At 56.1% G+C, this 19,969-nt stretch overlaps 1 protein-coding gene across 6 annotated transcripts; it reads right to left on the reverse strand.

Moving 5' to 3' along the window:
• Positions 1 to 104: 104 nt before the first annotated feature.
• MYL10 (myosin light chain 10) lies at positions 105 to 16,316 on the reverse strand. 6 transcript variants are annotated; one of them, XM_054495555.1, is made up of 8 exons: positions 16,060 to 16,316; positions 11,176 to 11,268; positions 10,905 to 11,006; positions 9,976 to 10,051; positions 9,074 to 9,178; positions 2,992 to 3,070; positions 436 to 484; positions 105 to 347 (listed from the first exon to the last, which is right to left on the reverse strand). In XM_054495555.1, exons 1-8 carry the CDS (start codon positions 16,135 to 16,137, stop codon positions 249 to 251), a joined length of 681 nt encoding a protein of 226 aa, XP_054351530.1. In that variant the 5' UTR covers positions 16,138 to 16,316; the 3' UTR covers positions 105 to 248. The 6 variants fall into 6 exon arrangements, with proteins under 6 accessions (XP_054351530.1, XP_063523206.1, XP_063523207.1 ...); XM_063667136.1 differs by lacking the exons at positions 10,905 to 11,006; positions 16,060 to 16,316 and adding an exon at positions 11,630 to 11,749 and having other exon boundaries at positions 131 to 347; XM_063667137.1 differs by lacking the exons at positions 10,905 to 11,006; positions 16,060 to 16,316 and adding an exon at positions 11,463 to 11,567 and having other exon boundaries at positions 131 to 347.
• Positions 16,317 to 19,969: the final 3,653 nt, after the last annotated feature.

Genomic DNA, 19,969 nt, shown 5'->3' on the forward strand with positions numbered 1-19,969 from the left:
AACATTTGAGCAGAGCCAGAGAAACAAAAAAGTTTTGGAAAAACCAACAAGATAGGAATGTTTCGTTTTCTCCCTCGCTGGAGCATTTACCGCACAAACTCAGACCTTGTTAGCATTATTTATTCTTGCTTTGTCCCCAACCATAGGACAAGGGAAGCCTTTTTCCTGCGCCATCTGGCTGCAAGAGCTCCCTGTCACCCCCACAACAGTGTTTGCTGCCCCTGAATGTCGGGGAGACTTGTCATCCCCTAATCCTTCTCTTCACCATGAGTGATGACGTAGCACAGGTTTCTGTAGTCCAGGTTGCCGTACACATCTGGGGGAAACGCTGCAAACATCTGCTTGACCTGGGAAGGAGGAGAGAGTCAGCCGGCACCAGGCCAAGTGGGAGCCAGAGCAAAGAATCCGCTGTGACCCACCAGAATCCCAATTTACCTCCTCCTCACTGAAGCGGTCTGCCTGGGTCATAAGTTTTTCTTTGATGCTATTCAAGGGAGAGACACAGTCATGTTCAGGGAACGGGATACCCAGCTTGAACATGCAGATCCCAGGGGTGACGAGGGGCAAGCGGGGGCAGGGGGACATCCTGGACCAGGAGGACATCAACCTGGGGCTGGCCCTGCCGGCCCCTCCGATGGCCAAGTAGCTTCTGAACCTCAGTTTTCTCCTCCATGAAGTGGGCTTTCCTCCCAGCATCAGGCAGGGACCAAAAGCAATGACCTGGAGACCCCATCATGGGAGCTACTCCGATTTCCCATCATGCACTATAACCAAGCTCTGGATCATTGAGGGGAGACACCTCAGGTCCCCCGCCACAGAGCCTCTTTTGCCTGATTCTGGACACACTCTTTTCTCCAGCTTGTGACGTTCACTGACACCTGCACAGCGTTTTAGAGACAAGATGCTTGTGCTCCGCCAAGGGTACAGGAAGGCCTGCCCAGGTCCGTGTCCTCCTGGGCCTGCAAGGGACTGGCGCCCCCTCAAGCTTGGAGGGTCCTGCAGGGTTCTTAAGGGAGCTCAGTGGGCAGGGATGGGATCAGATGGCTGAGTGGGGCCTCGTTCACCCAGAGCGTCCTCTGGCACCGGCTGCAGCAGGCCTCGCTAAGGACCAATGCACATTTTCCATTATTTATGTTTCTGTGGGACAGTCACAGTTTCCAGCTCTCCAAGCTGGGGACTTTTCACAGACTCTGTTTCAACCAGAGCCTCCACCATGGCCTGTCTGGCCTGCCTGGCCTGCAGCCACAGATCCAGGTCCCATGTCCCAAGGCAGTGCCTTCAGTTCCCAAATTAGGTCCCCAAAGGGTCTTCCCGGCCTTGTCCTTGCACCGGTGAGAGTGAAGGTGGTTGACAGTAGAGGGAGGGCTCGGGGTTACTCTGGGGTTGCCTCTGATGCCTCCTCAGGTCCCCAGGATGAAAGTAGGAGCCACAGACCCCGAGGGAGGGGTGAAGGGGAGGACTGTGGCCTGTGGCAACCCTCAGCATCCCCTCCCCATCCCAGGGGAGTATGTGACTCATGGTCTTGGAGTTGAGAACGTGTGAGACGGGACAGACCCTCTCCACCTCCACCCCTGCTGCATCTGCCCTCTCCCTTCGAGATGGGAGAATCTCAAAACTAGCAAAACTAGCCTCAAAATGAAGGCCAGCAGCATTACAGTAATTGATCTGGAAGCCTGGGCTTGGGGAGGAATCTCACCTGCCCCAGGCCACCCTCAGGTCCAGCAAGGTTCTGAAGGGACTGCATCGGCACAGCTCAGAGGTCAGCCCTGAATCTTGGGTCCTGCGAAGGCTGCCACTCCCCTGCCCACTCGTGCCTGCAATTCTTGGCTCTCTGTTCCCTTGTTGTCACTGGGTGGGGCACCCCCTACCCTCACGATGGCAGCCCCGGTACCTGCCAGACAGCAGCCTGCAGCCACTTCCTCTTCATGCATTCCAAGTGAGCTGGTCACTTTCCCCAATCCTTACTGCCCTCTTGCCCAAGGCGGTGCTGGCTACGATCTGGCTCAGTCCTCTCCCCAGACCCTGGATCCTATGGGCACTGGCCCCTGGCTCTTTGCTTATCTGTCCGCCCGACTCCATCTCGACGGCCGTGACCCTCCTGGGAGCTGCAACCCTCTCCTCTCCTTCTCCAGGCTGGCCTCCATGGTGTTCTTGCCTAACTCCTCCTCAGGTTCTCCCATGCTCCCAGGGCAGACGCAGGGTCCAGGGGCTAGGGTGTGAGCGCCCCCCCACAGGCCCTGCCTGCCACTCTGTGCTCAGTCTCCCCTACACCATCTCCACCTGCACCCTCCAGCTGCAGCCAACTCTGAACAAACATGCACAGGCCAAGCCCTGGCCCTCTGAGCTCTCTGTTCCCTCACCTAGAATGCTGTTCCCGCCCTAGCCTGGGCAACCCGTAGTCATCCTTCAAGACCTGCCTTTGCCCCCACACCCACCCCACTAGGAAGCTCTCCTGGAGTGACCCACTACTTCTTTTTTTTTTTTTTTTTTGAGACAGTCTCACTCTGTCACCCAGGCTGGAGTGCAATGGCGTGACCTCGGCTCACTGCAACCTCCACTTCCTGGGTTCGAGCGATTCTCCTGCCTCAGCCACCAGAGTATCTGGGACTACAGGCATGCACCACCACGCTAATTTTTTTAAATTATTTTCAGTAGAGATGGGGTTTTGCTGTGTTGGCCAGGGTGGTCTCGAACTCCTGGTCTCAAGTGATCTGCCCACCTCGGCTTCCCAAAGTGCTGGGATTACAGGCGTGAGCCACCGCGCCCAGCCTGACCCACCATTTCTTATCCATTTCTACTTCCACGCACACATAGAGAAGGGGACACCAAGGCCCAGAGAGGGGAAGGGACATCAAGCGATATCACTGGGCTGGGCAGCGGCCCCCCAGCTCCTGGCTTCTGGGAGAGGAGACTGGGCGACCATCCACCCTGACCCCAGCCCAAAGCTGGCTTATTCCCCTGAGCATTTTCGGGGAGTCAGGGGAAACTTACACATCGGCCTTGACGAAACCTTTCCCTTCAGTGTCGAACACTTTGAAGGCGTGAAGAATGGTCTCCTCTGGGTCCGTGCCTATAAGCAGCACATACAGGGCAGGGAGAGAGGCAGGTGAAGAGGGCCCCACAGAGACAGGCACCAGGCTGGGCAGGGGCTGGGGATGGGGGCAAGTCCCACGGCCCCTGCACAGAGGCACAGCTCTGGGGAACTTCTTCCCCAACTTTCACTGCACAGCGAGTGCCGAGCTCACTTGAAGCAAGAGCAAGGAGGGAAACAGGTAATTGTAATCATAGACAAGGGTACCACATATATATATTTTGTGAACAACCTGCGCAACTGTACACGGAGACCCTGATTGAGCATTTAATTTGTGCTTAACCCTTCCCTATTTTGCAGATGGAAAAGCTGAGACCCAGAGAAGTTAAGTGACTTGTCCAGGGTCTCACAGCTGCATGACCAGTGGTCTGGGTGAGGGGGCATGACTCTGGAGCTCACGTGTTACCCAAGCTGTGCACAAGAGGCCGTGGGTGGAGGAAAAAGAGTTCTGTATGTGGATGCCAAAAGGCTGGGGCTTGGGCAGTGGAATTGGAGGGGTCTGAGAGACTGTCCCGGCCAGAAGTCGGGCAGGTGGGCCAACAGGCCAAGGGAAGGGATTCAGGGGGGCAGAAGTGAAGCCAGAGAAGTTCCGCTTTTATCACAGTCACAGCACAGCCTTGGGAAGAGATGTCATTAGAAGAAATGAATCTGATACCCACAATGGGATTGAATGTGCAGCCCCCACATTGCACCAATGGGAAACTGAAGCCCAGAGAGAGGAAGGGTCTTGCCCAAGGCTTCACAGGCTGCGTGAATGACAGCAGGTGACCTGGCCACCCTCGCCCGGTGCCCTTTCCCCCTCTGTCACCATGTCCCCCTTGTTCACTGTGGATGCGGGGGTGCCCCCTTCCTTTCTTCAGTGCTCAAATGTGTCATTGGTGAAAGGGGACAGAGATGGTGCTTGCTACCCACCTCACAGGAGCAGCTAAGATAACATACCATTCATGGTAAGGTTTTAACGAACATGGGTCGATCAGGGCTGCAAATACAGCTGAGCACTCTATGCCTGCAGCTTTAAGATTTTATCCCCTGGAGCTCTGAGAGCACCCATAGAGTAGATGTGGATTTCTTGGTTTATCATAGAAAAAACAGGCTCAGAGAGGTTTCATTACTTGCCCAAGGCCCCACTGATAAGAGAAGGGAGGATTTAAACCCACCTCTGTGGACTCCAGAGTCTCCTGCTCCTTTTGTCACCCTGTGCTCCTGCCTGTCAGATTAGGTCAGCCAGGGCCATGTGCCTCCCTCATCAGACTAGGTCAGGGCCATTTGTTCCTCCACCATCATGCTAAGTCAGGACCATCTGTGCCTCCCCCATTAGACTGGGTCATCACCATCTGTTCCCCCTGCATCAGACTGGGTCAGGGCCATCTATGCTTCCTCCATCAGATTAGATCAGGGCCTCATCTGTTCCTCCCCCATCAGACTGGGTCAGGGTCATCTGTGCCTCTCTCATCAAACTGGATCAGGGCCATCTGTGCCTCCCCGATCAGACTGGGTCAGGGCCATGTGTGCCTCTTCCATCAGACTGGATCAGGGCCATCTGTGCCTCTCCCATCAGACTGGGTCAGAGCCAACTGTGCTTCCCCCCTCAGATTAGATCAGGGCCTCATCTGTTCCTCCCCCATTAGACTGGGTCAGGGCCATCTGTTCCTCCCACATCAGACCAGATCAAGGTCATCTGTGCCTCTCCCATCAGACTGGGTCAGGGCCATCTGTGCCTCCCCCATCAGACTAGGAACTAGCCAGGACTGGGCAGTGTCTGAGTCTCTGCGCATCTCTGAAACTGGCACAGAGTGAAAAAACCTGGCACACCCTGGCCTCGCTGGCCTGGGAACTCCTAGAGGGCAGAGCCATGGACTGCCTCTGGGCAGGGTGGCAGGGAGCTGGTGTGCCCAGCAGAGAAGCTCAGCCCAAGGTGCAGCGAGGGCAGGGCTCCAGGCCCTCACAGCCTGGCCAAGCAGGCAGGGGGTAGCGGGTGCCTCTAGGCGGGTGAGGGTTGAGTGACCAGAGCATCACGTGGGGCACCCATGTGGGATTTGCCTCCGAGGCCACAGCCTCCCAGGTTTCACTGATTAGTTGAAAATTCCCAGCGTCTTTGAAGAGGCCTCACTGCTGGGGTAGGTTTGTGGCCGGCTCCAGCCTGTCCCCCTGCGGACCATGCACATGGGCTTAGGCACCCAGCACAGCCCTGCCACTCCCTGTTCCTGTGGCTGGCAGTCTTCCCTTCTCTCCTCCCCAGAAAGAGCCTCTGTTCTTGAGACTGCAAACCTCATAAAATCTGCTATAAAGTGGCCACCTCCCCCCATCATCGTTGGGAATCTCATGACACAGTCTCCTCTTCCCAATTAGCGGGGTGAGGTGGCGCCCGCCCCAGCACCCTGCCCTCCCGGCTCCTGTCCCCTCCCACCGGCCTCTCACGCAGTCTGGCCACGTCTGCACGACAGGCTCAGCCGGAGCCCCAGTCCCGGCGCCCCTGCAAAAATGAGAAAAAGCTGCAGCCCTGCAGCCCACACCAGGCCCCAGGTCACAGCTTCAGCTCAACCATGGACCGACACGAGGTTTTAGTCTCAATATTCCCATCTGCGAAACAGGTTTGGGGCCCACCGTGAGCTGACAGAGTCCCCTCCCCTTCCCCTGAGCACTCTTGGAGGTCTCTCTAAACTCCTGCTCTGGCAGCAGGGCCCCTTGCCCATGCCCAACACCAGGGGCGGGAGGTGCTCACAGCCTCACCTTCTGGGCCGGGCCCTGGGCCGTCCACCCTGGCAGAACCGCAGGCCACTTCCCCAGGCCCTCCCGCTGGCCTTTAACATGCCTCCTTCAGTTACATGCCTCTGGATAAAAGAATCAGGCCTGTCTGCTTCCTTTGAAGTTGCTGGCTGGAGTCACACATGTCTTTCCCATAGAGCATTCTTCTCTCCCGGCCTCCTGGGCTTCTGAGCTCTTCCAGGAGGCGGACATGGTCCTGGAAATAGGCCCTGACAAGCTGCCTGGAGGTGGGCCCAGTGATGCTCCTGATTCGGCTAGACAGCCCCAAGTTCAAAGCCTGCTCCGGATGAGCCTGCCCTCCCCAGCCCTGGGTTTCCTCATCTCTCGCACCCAGGCTGACGGCTGTCTTCCTTCTGGCTCTAGATCTGCCAGGACACGGTGCGTGGAGGCTGCTCTACCCCACAGCAGGTCACGACCCATGAGAGTACTGATTTTTCACCCCATCAAACCTGTGATGTCAGGTCGGATCACCCTGTGGTGGAATGGTGACCCCTAAAAAGATACATCCACCAGAGGCTGGGCACGGTGGCTCACGCCTGTAATCCCAGCACTTTGGGAGGCCGAGGCGGGCGGATCACGAGGTCAGGAGATCGAGACCATCCTGGCTAACACAGTGAAACCCCATCTCCACTAAAAATACAAAAAAATTACCCAAGCATGGTGGCGGGCACCTGTAGCCCCAGTTACTCGGGAGGCTGAGGCAGGAGAATGGTGAGAACCCAGGAGGCATAGCTTGCAATGAGCCAAGATCACACCACTGCACTCCAGCCTGGGTGACACAGCAAGACTCCGTCTCAAAAAAATAAAAAAAGTTATGTCCACCAGAGCCTGCAAATGTCACCTTATTTGGAAAAAAGGACTTTGCAGATGTAAGTTAAGCATCTTGAGATGCAGAGATCATCTTAGATTATCCTGGTAGGACCTGAATCCAACAGCAGGTAGATTCTGGGCACGGGGGCTCATGCCTGTAATCCCAGCAGTTTGGGAGGCCAATATGGGCGGATCACTTGAGGTCAGGAGTTCGAGACCAGCCTGGCCAATGTAGTGAAACGGTGTCTCTACTAAAAATACAAAAAATATTAGCCGGGCATGGTGGCGGGTGCCTATAATCCCAGTTTCTTGGGAGGCTGAAGCGTGAGAATCGCTCGAACCTTGGAGGCGGAGGTTGTCCTAAGCTGAGATGGCACCATTTTACTCCAGCCTGGGCAACAGAGTGAGACTCCATCTCAAAAACAAAACAAAAAGAAACAAAGAGGCAGGTGGAGGGAGGTTAGATAGAAGAGGATGGGGCCATTGACGATGAGGCTGAGATGGGAGAGGTAGAGCCACCAAAGGCTGGGAGAGACAAAGAATGGATTCTCCCCAAATCCTCTGCCAGATTTCGCACTTCTAGGCTCCAGGACTGTGAGAGAATACGTGTCTGTTGTTTTGAGCCACCCGGTTTTGCAGAATTTGTTAAAGCGAGCTCAGGAAACTATTATAAGCCCATTTTACAGACCAAAAAACTGAAGCCAGAAAGCAGATAAATCTGTGCAAGGTCAGTCTAGGAGTCAATGGGAAGCCAGGGTCTGATCCTAGGCCTAGCCAAGGCAGGGGGTCCAAGGGAGGGGGCCCAGCAGGGGCAGCCTGAGGGTCGGGGGCTGACAGTGCTCACTTTCCAGAGGCCACTGCCTAGGCTGGCCCTTCCTTTTTTTTTTTTTTTTTTTTTTTTTTGATGAAGTCTGGCTCTGTCACCCAGGCTGGAGTGCAATGGCACCATCTCGGCTCACTGCAACCTCTGCCTCCTGGGTTCAAGCGATTCTCCTGCCTCAGCCTCCCGAGCAGCTGGGATTACAGGCACCCACCACCATGCCCAGCTAATTTTTGTATTTTTAATAGAGACAGGGTTTTGCCATGTTGGCCAGGATGGTCTTGATCTCTTGACGTCGTGATCTGCCTGCATTGGCCTCCCAAGGTCCTGGGATTACTGGCGTGAGCCACCACCCCCGGCCTTCATTTGTATTTATGGCTGCATCCCATTGCTTGCATTACCATCTGAACTCTGCCTCCTGTCAGATCAGCCAAGGCATTAGATTCTCGAAGGAGTGTGAACCCTATTGTGAACTGCACATGGCATGCGAGGGATCTAGGTTGCTCCTTAATGAGAATCTAATGCCTGATGATCTGTCACTGTCTCCTGTCACCCCCAGATGGGGGTGAGCCACCACGCCCGGCCTTGGCCCTTCCTTCTAACCATGGAACCCTCAAGCTCCAGGACGTCACTATAGGAAAGCTCCCCCAGGGCCAGGACAGAAAGGAGACACAGATGGCTCCAACCCTCCACCCAACGTCTAATGCTGTGTCTCGGGCAGGTACACTGGTTACAGCCAGGGTTTGGGGTTGAGGCTGCATCCCGGCCACTTTTTGCTGGAGCATCTGGGGCAGGGGGCGTGACTCCTCTGGGTCTGAGTCTCTTCATTTGTGAATGAGCCTCCCGATCCTTCCTCTGGGGGCTCCAGTGACCACAGAAAAAGACAAGGGGAGTAACTTGCCCTGCACAGGGGTCAACCACAGCATTTTTGGAAACACCCTCCCTCCGGCACCCTCTGCCTATCCCCCCAGCCCCATGTGCAGAGCGGGTAAAAGGGGCTCACAGGTAGGAAAGTAGGGAGGCAGCATGGATGGGGGCAGTGGGATGAGTGGGCAAAGGGGTTAAAGACAGGGTTTAGTTTTTGTTGTTGTTGTTGTTGAGACAGGGCCTTGCTCTGTCACCCAGGCTGGAGTGCAGTGGTGCGATCTCGGCTCACTGCGACCTTCACCTTCCAGGCTCAAGTGATCCTCCCACCTCAGCCTCCAAAGTAGCTGGGACTACAGGCATATATCACCATGTCTGGCTAATTTTTGTATTAGTAGAGATGAAGTTTCATTATATCATCCAGGCTGGTCTCAAACTCCTGGACTCAAGCAAACCGCCCACCTCAGCCTCCCAAAGTGCTGGGATTACAGGCATGAGCCACCATGCCCAGCCAAGACAGGGGTCTTTACAGTTACCCCAGTCTGCAGTGAAGAGAGGGAAACTGAGGCAGGGCCCCTGAAGGTGCGTGCACCTGGGGGCTGGTGTCTGGGGCCACATCATGCTCCCACCTGTGTTGTGTATGTGTGTCAGGCCCCTGCCTTCCTACACCCATCCCCCTGCCATTCCCCGCTGCCCCCCAGGACTCCAGGAGCCTGGCTCACCCTTCAGCTTCTCCCCAAACATGGTCAGGAACACCGTGAAGTTGATGGGTCCGGGGGCCTCCTTCACCATGGCCTCCAGTTCCTCGTTCTTGACATTGATGCGGCCTGCGGGAGGTGAGACGTGGGGGCGCACGGGAGGATAAGAGAGAACAGAGCTTGGGCCTCAGAGGATCCCACAGAGCCTCCTCACTCAGCTGCCCCACGTGCCCCCCACTCAGCCCTAAGGCCCTGTCGCCTTTTTGGGGGACTCTTTAGGGGGCATTTGGGCCACAGCCAGCTTCCGGCTGCCTCCAGCCTCATGAGAAGGGAGCAAGTCACTCTCATCCCCATTTTACAGGTGAAGAAACTAAGGCCCAAGAAGCTGCAGCTGAGGTGCACGGGAGCTGCAGGCTCAGGGTTCCTGTGCCCCAGGAGGGGATCAGTGGATGCCTGGATGCTGGGATTCCCTGTGGTTCCAGGGGACACTCAGATTCCCAGGGGCTCAGGGCCTGGTTACATCCGTTCCGCCACCTAAACCCCGCATAGGCGACTTCAGGTTCTTCCCTGGGGCCTTAGAGGGGTCAGAAACCTCAACCTGGGAGTTGGGTCTTTCCCTCCGACTCAGCTTGTCCCCTGCTTTCCTGGCCCCTCCCCACACCCAGGGTCCCCTACACCAGGCCCAGGCCCAGGCCCATGCTGCTACTCCTGTCCCTGAAGTGTTTTCCCCTTCCCTGGCCAAATCCTTCTCCAACGCCCCAGGAAGGTCCCCCCCCACCGACTTTCCAGGCAGCGGCTGTCTTTCCCCTGTGCTCCCCAGCACAGGAGCCTCTCATGCTCACCGCGAGCCCTGCCCCGCTGGCCCCAGCTGCCCGCTCTCTCTGGATGGCCTGGCCCTAAGCTCCCCCGGCTGCTGGTTCACCCACCCAGCGCGGCAAAGGTGTCCCTCAAGTCCTCTTTGTCGATGAAGCCATCGCGGTTCTGGTCCATGATGGTGAAAGCCTGGCAGAGACACAGGTGCTAAGTGGCCACCCACCCTTCCGAGCCCGGCCACCTCCCCTAGGGACCGTCCTCCTGCCGACTGCTGCCCAAGGAGCCTCAGGGCAGGTCCCTCTGGCAGCCCAGCTGGGATAGGCTTCATCCCCAACCCCTCATTTCAGGCTCACAGCAACTCCAGTTTACAGACAGGGAAACTGAGGCTCAGAGAGAGAAAAGCCTGACCCGAGGTCACACAGCAAGCACAGGGTCAGGTACAGAGAGATGAAGAGGCTGCCTGAGGGCAACAGGTCACACACCCAGGCTCTGGGCCAGGGCCATGGCAGCCTCAAAAAGTAATGTCATTGGCCAGGCATGGTGGCTCATGCCTGCAATCCCAGCAATTTGGGAGGCAGAGGCAGGAGGATTGCTCGAGGCCAGGAGTTTGAGACAAGCCTGGGAGAAATAATGAGACCCTGTCTCTACAAAACATTAAAAAATTAGCCAGGCATGGTGATGAATGCCTGTAGTTTCAGCTACTCAGGAGGCTGAGGTGGGAGGATCGCTTGAGCCCAGGAATTTGAGGCTGCAGGGAGCATTGACTGCAACACTGCACTCCAGCCTGGGTAACAGAGCAAGACCCTGTCTCATAAAACAAATAAACAAACAAACAAACAAAACCTAATCATTTGAAAATGTAGTAATGGGCTGGGCACTGTGGCTCACATCTGTAATCCCAGCACTTTGGGAGGCCGAGGCGGGTGGATCACCTGAGGTCAGGAGCTCCAGACCAGCCTGGCCAACATGGCAAAACCCCATCTCTACTAAAAATTCAAAAAATTAGCCAGGCATGGTGGTGTGTGCCTGTAATCCCAGCTACTTGAGAGGCTGAGGCAGGAGAATTGCTTGAACCTGTGAGGCGGAGGTTGCCGTGAGCTGAGATCACGCCATTGCACTCCAGCCTGGGCGACAGAGCCAGACTCTGTCAAACAAACAAAATAATAATAATAATAATAATAATAATAATAATAATAGTAATAATGACATCTTCAGCCCCTTGAGACTGAAGACTGAGCCTCTGCCCAGCTCCTTGAGCAACTGGCGTGCATTCCAAGAATCCTCATAACAGCCCCATGGGGCAGCAGACCGACCTCTTTAAACTCCTGGATCTGGGACTGATCAAACATGGAGAAGACGTTGGAGCTGGCGGTGCCTTCTGCTCTTTTCCGAGCTCTTCTCGGTGCCTGCGAGGTACCAGACAAGGCCTTGCAGCGGCCCCTGCCTCGGGGGTCAGCCCCCACCCCCTGTCTCACCTCCCAGGGCATCACAGTCCAGAATGACACCGCTCTGCCCTCCCTGGTGCCCACAGCAGACAGACAAGGCTACCCCTGAAGCCTTGCAGGTAATCAAGACGTTTTCCCAGCCCATGGCAAGAAACCTGCACGGCGTGCACCCCCACAGAGCTGGACAGCTGCTTCCTGGCCCTGTCCCCCCGGCTCCGGAAGGTGGGCGGCCGGCGCCTGCGCTGCGGAGCAGAGGCGGGCATCTCTTCCTTCAGCCTCCCCATCTCTACCCCGGCATCCTCCACTACAGCTGGAATCTGACCTTATCGCCAGCTGCTAAAAACCTTCTTTGTGTTCTCAGGAGAACAACTGAGCTCTTAGCACCCCCACAGGATCTGCCTCTTGCCCCCTCCCAGAGCTGCTACTCCCTCTCACCCAGGCCCTCTACTCTGTCCCAGAGCTGCCTTCCCTCCCGGCGTTTGCCGCTGCCTAGTATGCGTTACTCTGTTGGAATTCCCTGCTTGGAATGTCTTCCTTGGAGAATCTATCTAGAGACTCCTACCTATCCTGCAGCCTCAGCTCCCTGTCACCTCCTCCGAGAAGCCTTCCCTGACCCCAGGCCCTTCTCCCCTCCCCGCATGGTTTCACGGTGGACTGTCACCCCCACAGCACGTATCACACTGTCCTGACATATCTGTGTGTCTGTGTCCTCGACTAAGTGGACACCTCAGGGGTAAAACCCACTTTGCCCCATCTTTGATCTCTTCTGTCCCCAACCTGAACCTGGCTCAAAGTGGGGATCAGCCAGTGCTTGGAAATAGCTGCCCAGAACTCAGGGCCAACCCACGCAGCAGGCAAAGCAGGAGGCCACCCACGTTGAGTAGTTAGATGGTCTCCGGCAGGCCTTCCTGCCTCTGTGAAGTCAGGGTGTCTGGAAGTCCACCATTGGGCATATGCTGAAAGCCCTAAGTCTCCAAGACCCCCTGTGGGTCCTGTCCCTCGGCAGCCATCCTTACAGCCCCCAGGGGCGCTGTGAGCCCCAGAATGGGCTCTCGATGGGGGAAAAGAATTGCTGGATTCCAGAGAGGGAGGTGGACGGGATGGCACAGAAATGGGTTCCCACCGCCAGCTCCTGTCTCCATCACAACCTGTACCACCCTCTTCTGCCAAGCCGTTGTCTACCCGCCCCCGCCAGAGCAGAGGAGTCCCCTCATCCCCTGCTCCCCTCCCCCCACGCCTGTGTGGTCCCCCCTGCCCCCGGCTCACTGCTGTCCCCACCCCCGCCCAGGAGCCTGCCACGTCGAGGGCGGGAGCAGAAGCGCCGGCTGACTTATAATTAGCTTTTACTGGGTGCTTTGTCTCTCCTAATCCTTTGAAAGGGGGCTGCCAGGGCGGCCGGGACGTTATGATGCTGTAAAACCTCTGTAATATTTATAAATCCTTTCAGACATCATAAAGAAAAGAACTTCCCCGCAGAGTTCATCTCACATAATTACATATACATTTCCTCCGATTAATAAAAAATGATCACTTCCGTCTGTGGGAGGTTCTGCCCTTTCTCTGGCAGACCTGGCTGTGGCCTCGGCGTCCTCAGTCCCTGCCCCCCACGCCCCCAGCCTCTCATGATCCCCCTGGTTACACCCCCACCCTACAGTGTCCCAGAGCTCCACGAGGGAGGGCGAGATCATGTTCTCTACTGCGCAAGAGAGTCCTAAACCCTAGGGTCTTTGCAGCCCAGCTGTCTTGAAAATTCCTTTTGAGAATGGGCCCCTGAAAAATAAAATATTCCCCTGAAAGGAACATCTCAGGGAAGAAGGGGGGTCATCCGGATCTGGGTTCAAAGCCTGGCTTGGCTGCTCCCAGCCTCTGTGATGTTAAGAAATTCACTTGTCTTCTCTGAGCCTGTTTCCCCATTTATAAAACCTAGAGCATGTCGAGCTCAAAGTATCAGGACATGTATTAGACATCTACGGACCTCCAGGCAGGCCCCATGCCCAGTCCTGGGGACCCAGGGCTGAATCAGGCCCCGTCTTGGTCCCCAAGAAGCTCACAGTCCTGCTGGAGGCAGTCCATAGAGGCTGACGCGGAGGAGGGACAGGCGCTGAGAAGACGAGACAGAGAAGCCCCTAGGCCCTTGGGCAGTCAGGAGGTGACAAGCCGAGGCTGACAGCTGAGTCAGAGCTCTGGGCCGAGAGGGACTAACTAATGAGGCAGGTGAGATGCAGGCACAGAGGGACAGCCAGATTGATACGCCGCAGGGAGTCCCCAGGCACAGGAACCCAGAGTAAGCCCCATGTCACATGAGGTGCACAGGCAAAGGTGAACAGGGGGACCTCGGAGTTCCAGAGGTGCCACGCTGTCCCGAACACTGACCCCCGGCCCTCCCAGGGGGCCCCTGCCCTCAGAGCCACTGCCCCTGTGAAGCCCCCAGGCCCTGCCCACCTCGTCTCTCTCCACCCTCCTCTTCCTCATTCCCCAGCAGTCCCCACGAAGTCCAGGAAAGCAAAGGCTCAAATCAGGACCCACGTGGAGAGGAGTCCCGAGTGGGGCAGGTCCAGGCATGGCATCGAGAGGGAAGAGCAGGTCAGACCAGGGGCAACATCATATCAAGGTCAGGAAGGTCAGTGAGAGGCAGGGTGAATTCAGGCAGGAGGTGAAGGTCAGAATCACACACGGAGTCAAGGTCACAGAACAAGGTCAAAGCTGGGAAATGAGGCCGGGCGCTGTGGCTCACACCTGTAATCCCAGCACTTTGGGAGGCCGAGGTGGGTGAACCACTTGAGGTCGGAGTTCGAGACCAACCTGGACAACATGGTGAAACCCCATCTCTACCAAAAATACAAAAAAAAAAAATAGCCGAGTGTGGTGGTGGGCACCTATAATCCCAGTCACTCGGGAGGCTGAGACAGGAACCTCACTCAAAGCCAGGAGGTGGAGGTTGCAGTGAGCCGAGATCGAGCCACCGCACTCCAACCTGGGTGACAGAGTGAGATTCTGTCTAAAAAGAAAAGGAATTGCAGAATGAGGTCAGGGGCAGGGGCAGGGGCAGGGGCAGGGGCAGGGGTCGGAGGGAGGGGACCGCAGTGCTGAAGCCAAAGACCCAACAGCCACAGGCCTGAGCTCCCCAGGGAGGAGGTGGAGGTGAGAGGAAGGTGGCCGTGGCAGAGGCAGAACAACCCCAGCCTACCATGGTCTGGAGAGCTCCCTGGAGCTGCAGCTGGCCTGGGGATAGCTCAGAGATGGCCCTTAAATAGTGGTCCTCCCAGGGCCCCTGGCATGCACCAGGCCCGGTGTGGAAGGTGATCCATGACAGGATGAGGACCTCCCTGCCAGGCACCTGCCTTGGGCCATTCAGAGTGGATGGGGTTGGGGGGAATCTGTGGGCAAAAACCACGGACGCAGGGACTGCCTAAGCCTCCAGGATCTCCGAGAGCCCTGGGCCAACTGTTTTCTCTAGAGCCAAGGGACCAAGGCCCAGGAAGGGGCATTTGGCCAAGGACACAGAGTAAGTTGAGGCCGGCAACCCCAATGGGAAGACTTGGCCTTGAGTCATCAGGGAGTGTTGCCCAGGGTGGGGCCACCCATGCCGGCTGGGACCAACTCAGATTGCAGTGTGGCCGGACCTCTGGAGCCGTGGGACTCTGGGTGGGACATCACCCTCTAGGAGGCTCAGCCGTCTCATAGGAATTGGGGGGAGGGTGTGACACTCCCCTGGTCTGCTTATGGAGAGGGTTTCTGCACCAACCTGGCCCTCGGGGGCCCTTTCTACCAATATGCCTATTATCAGGGCCCCCATTCCACACCCACAGGCCAGGGGACCCCCTCAGGGCACTGAAATGCTCAATGAACAGAGAAAGCAACAAGACAAATAAAAGAAAAATGGGGTGGGCATGGTGGCTCATGCCTGTAATCCCAGAGCTTTTGGAGGCCAAGACGGAAGGATCGCTTGAGGCCAGGAGTTCAAGACCAGCCTGGGCAACATAGTGAGACATCCGTCTCTACAAAATACAAAAAAATTAGCCGAGCATGGTGGTGTGCTCTTGTAGTCCCAGTTACTCAGAAGGCTGAGGCAGGAGGATTGCTTGAGTCCGGGAGTTTGAGGCTGTAGTGATCTATGATTGTGCCACTGCACTCCAGCCTGGGCGACAAAGTGAGATATTGTCTCTTAAAAAAAAGAAAATAGAAAAATGGAGGTGACTCTGATGAGGAAGAACTGAAAAATGAGACCTCCGTTCCACCCTGGCCTCACACACATACATATCCATCCCCACCAGGCCTGGCCCAGCCCAAGAATTCTCTAGTAGATCTGCCAAACAGAGCCCACACCTGCCCTGGAAAGCCCCTCCTGTGTCTAGTGCAGCCCCAGCAACCCCAGCTCAGCCTCAGAGGCTGCCACTGTCCATCTGGGGCCCGCCACATCTGATCAGCTGCCAGGGCCGGCAGTGCAGGGTTCAGGCAGTGAGCCCACAGGTCCCCAGGGGCTGGAGAGCTTAACTGTCCCTGGAGCTGGCCTCAGGCCTTCAGGCCCGGGTACAGCTGATCCCCTGCCTTGGGGGAAGGGAATATCATCATAATAATAAGAAGAGTAGCTAATATACAACACAGAAGGTCAGGCCATGTCTTAAAACACGTGTCCTCACATTCAATCCATACCCCATTTTTCAGCTGAGGAAACTGAGGCACACATGGGTTAAGTCACTCACCCAAGGCAGATAAGAAGTGGGGCCAGAGGCCAGGCACAGTGGCTCATACCTGTAATCCCAGCACTTTGGGAGGCCGAGGAGGGAGGATCACTTGAGGCCAGGAGTTTGAGACCAGCCTAAGCAACATGGTGAAACTCTGTTTCTACAAAAAAAAATTTTTTTAATTAAAAAATTAGTCAGGCATAGTGGTGAAGGGAAAAAGTTCCCTTATCCCCTTCACAGGGCATGCGATGGGGGTGTGGCTCGCTTCCTCCGTACCCCGCTGCTCAAACCTCTAGGGGGACCATGCAGACAGGCAGGCTATGGGGCTCTGACCCCACAGCAGTGTCTAGGGGTGGATGCTTACAGCTCCTGAAGCCCCAGTGGGCACGTGTTACAGGATGTTCTTTTACTTTTGCCATCTGTAGGTGGCTTGTGTTCATCAGCTCAGTTAGACCCTCTGCCTTATTGCAAGGACAAAGGGCTTTCTGTATCCTGGGGTTCTTGCCTTGGTGTACTATGAAAATTGAATCACACGTGGGCTTGGAGAATGAGTGCGAGGTTTTATTGAGTGGTGGAAGTAGCTCTCAGCAGATGATGGGGAGTCAGAAGGGGGATGGAGTGAGAGGGTGATTTTCCCCTGAAGTCAAGGTGCTCAGTGGCCAGACTCTCCTCTGACCATCCCCAGCCAAATTCCCCTGGGCATTTGTGTTATTCAGCCAGTCGATGGCCTGCCAGCATCTGCTGGTGCTGTCGATGTGCTCTTCCGATCCTCTGCTCCTCTTGATGTCCAGCCACCTGTGTGTGTGCCCACTGGGGTCTCAGGGTTTTCATAGGCACAGGATGGGAGGGGGGCGTGGTGGGTCAGGGTGGTCTTGGAAAATGCAACATTTGGGCATATAAACAGGAGTGCCTGTCCTCACCTGGGTCAGTGGGCACAGGCCCAAGGGTGAAGCCCTCTCCAGGGACCCTGCCTTTCTCCTCTCAGCACTTCCCTGTCCCCCTTCTGTATCAGTGGCACATGCCTGGAGACCCAGCTACGTAGGAGGCTGAGGTGGGAGGATCACGTGAGCCCAGGAGGTTGAGGCTTCAACGAGCTATGATTGCACCACAGCACTCCAGCCTGGACAACAGATCAATGTCTCATTTCTTAAAAAAAAAAAAAAAAAAAAAAAAAAAAAAGAGAGAGAGAGAGAGAGGTGGGGCCGGGACAAGAGCCCCTCTTTCTAGTGTTTCCAGAAGGAAGCTTCCAAAAGGTTCTGCTTATTCAAACTCTCCCCTCCTCCTGCTCCCTTCCAGTCATCCCTGACTACAGCTGACTCTGATGTCCCTAAACTCCTATGACTGAGTCCTCCTCCCAGAGCTGGGGCCAGGTCCTGCCATGATGCTGTACAGCCCGCTTTCTGCAGCAGGAAACTGTGTGCCTCAGTTTCCCTGACAGGGCTGCTCTCCTGGTGTCCTGGCGTTCCTCTCCGGGGAGACAAACCACACGTTCCACAGGTGTTCAGCAGGGCAGGGGGAAAGGAGAACCCAGCTCTGGGGATGGGAGCCTGGATTCCAGTTCCAGCCGCCTGGACCTGCTGCAGAAAGGGGCCTGTGTGACCGCGACAGTGGCTGGGGTGCAGGCTTTCCATGCCCGGTCTGTGAGCCTGGCCCTGGGGCCTCCTGGCTCTGGGCTTACAGAGTGGGTAGCGGACCTATAATTCCTGCTTCCTGGCCCTGGCTTCCTGCTGCCCTGAGGCCTCTGCGAGCAAGGGTTCTTGCCTCCGGGGAGCACGCCCAGGACCATGGCAGGGGCTCCCAAAGGCCGGGGACAGGCCTGAGCAAGCGGAGAGCCCCCCCGCCGCCTGCCCGGAGGAGGGGAAGCGGTGCTGGTGAATCACACCGGGCTTACAAATTAGTCTGAGTGGATTTCCTCCCCGGCCTCCTCCTTCATAGGACCGGAGGCAGGAAGAACCGGTGAGAAATCTGGTAGAGACGTGAAAACCCCCCGGTGAGATGGTTGGGAGATGTTTGTTCCTGGGGGGCGGGAAGTGTGAGGGTGCAGTGGCCTTGAGAAGGGGGAGCCGTGAGTTCTGCACCCTCAGTTTTCCCCATCTGAGAAATGGTGCCAGCGGCTAGGACCCCTTGAGGCTGCCATCGGGAAGCCTAGTGCCATTGGAAGGAGGTGGGCTTTGGGGTCGTCGGCCTGGGGTTTGGAGGACAGAGCCTTCCCCTGTCCCCCTTTCCCCCGTGTAGACGGAGTCCTTGACAGAACTCGCAGCCTCTCCAAGCTGCAACCCCCTCTCCCAGGTGACACTGCAGTGAGTCAGTTGTCGTGGCTGGGTCGCACTGTTTGACTCAACTGACCACAGGGCCAGGGCCAGTTCTTGGGGTCAGAGACAGTCTGAGGGGTCTCTGCTCCCAGCCAGGGGACCCTGGAGAGCAAGAATCCTCTGGAACTGGAATTCCAGGTCTGCCTGGGGTTGAGTCAGAGAATACTTAGCACTCCCGGTTTCCAGAGGTAACCGAGGTCCTGGGAGTGGCCAAGCCGGGAAGGGAGCTTGGAATGAGCCCAGCTGCCTGGCAGGGGGACAGCTGTTCCCCCAGACAACACTGGAACAAGCTGGGGAGATGCTTTCCCCTTTCAACCCTCACCCCTAACCTCTCACCTCTAACTCCTCAGGGCCAGCAGGCTGTCCCTGTCCCCCAGCCCCACAGCCCTTGACCCCTTCCCTGGCCAGCCACCACCCTGACCTTAGCTGTTCTGCAAATGCTTCCCGAAATCTCCTTCCGCCAAGCCTTTGGCCACATCGTATGTTTCCCTACTCATCACAGTCGGTCTCCAGCCTGCTTTAGAACACCTCTCGGATGGGCGCGGTGGCTCCTGCCTGTAATCCCAGAACTTTAGGAAGCCAAAGTGGGCGGATCATCTGAGGTCAGGAGGTCGAGACCAGCCTGGACAACATGGCAAAACCTGTCTCTACTAAAAGTACAAAAATTAGCCAGGCGTGGTGGTGTGCATCTGTAATCCCAGCTACTCGGGAGGCTGAGGCAGGAGAATCGCTTGAACCCGGGAAGTGGAAGTTGCAGTGAGCTGAGATAGCACCACTGCACTCTAGCCTGGGTGACAGAGTGAGACTGTGTCTCAAAAAAAAACCATAAAAAACAAAAAACAACAAAAACAAAAGGAAGCCAACAGTGCTGCCTTCGGTCTGTGGCCAAAGGCCCGAGAGCCCCTGGCAAACCACTGGTTTAAGTTCAAGAGTTCAAAAGCTGAAGAACTTGGAGTCTGATGTTCGCGGGCACCTCGAAGCTTCCAGCACAGAAGACGAAAGCTGGAAGACTCAGTGAGTCTTCTTATTCTACTTTCTTCTTTCTGCTTTATTCTGGCCTCACTGGCTGATTAGATGGTGCCTACCCAGATTAAGGGTGGGTCTGCTTCTCTCAGTCCACCGACTCAAATGTTAATCTCCTCTACCAACACCCTCACAACACACCCAGAAACAATACTTTGCATCCTTCAATCCAATCAAGTTGACACTTAATATTAGCCATCACACCTACCTACTGAATTTGAGAGCCTAGGCCACTTTCTGACCCTCCCTGAGCAATCCCAGGCTGCCATAAAAAATGCCTGCAAATTCTTTGACACTTTTTCCATGGAGAGGAGGGATCTATACCGTCATTCCTTGCCAACGGGTAGGCTTTTGTGACTGCTTTGACCAAGAGAGTAGGGTAGAAGTGTCACTATGTGACTTCTGAGGTTATAGGTCACAAAAAGCCATGGAGCTTCTACCTTATTTGCTGGGACTTTGTGCTGGAGCCCTGAGTCACTCTATGATGAGTCTGACTACCATGAGGCGGCCATGTTGTAGGGAAGACCAAGTCACATGAAGAGGCCTCGTGTCTGCACTCTAGTCAGCAGTCCTTGCCTTTGAGTCATCATCCGAGCCTCCCAGACAACAAACATGTGAATGACCAGTCTTCAAGTGATTCTG

This window comes from Pongo pygmaeus, chromosome 6 (genome assembly GCF_028885625.2).
Source record: "Pongo pygmaeus isolate AG05252 chromosome 6, NHGRI_mPonPyg2-v2.0_pri, whole genome shotgun sequence".
Classification (NCBI taxonomy): domain Eukaryota; kingdom Metazoa; phylum Chordata; class Mammalia; order Primates; family Hominidae; genus Pongo; species Pongo pygmaeus.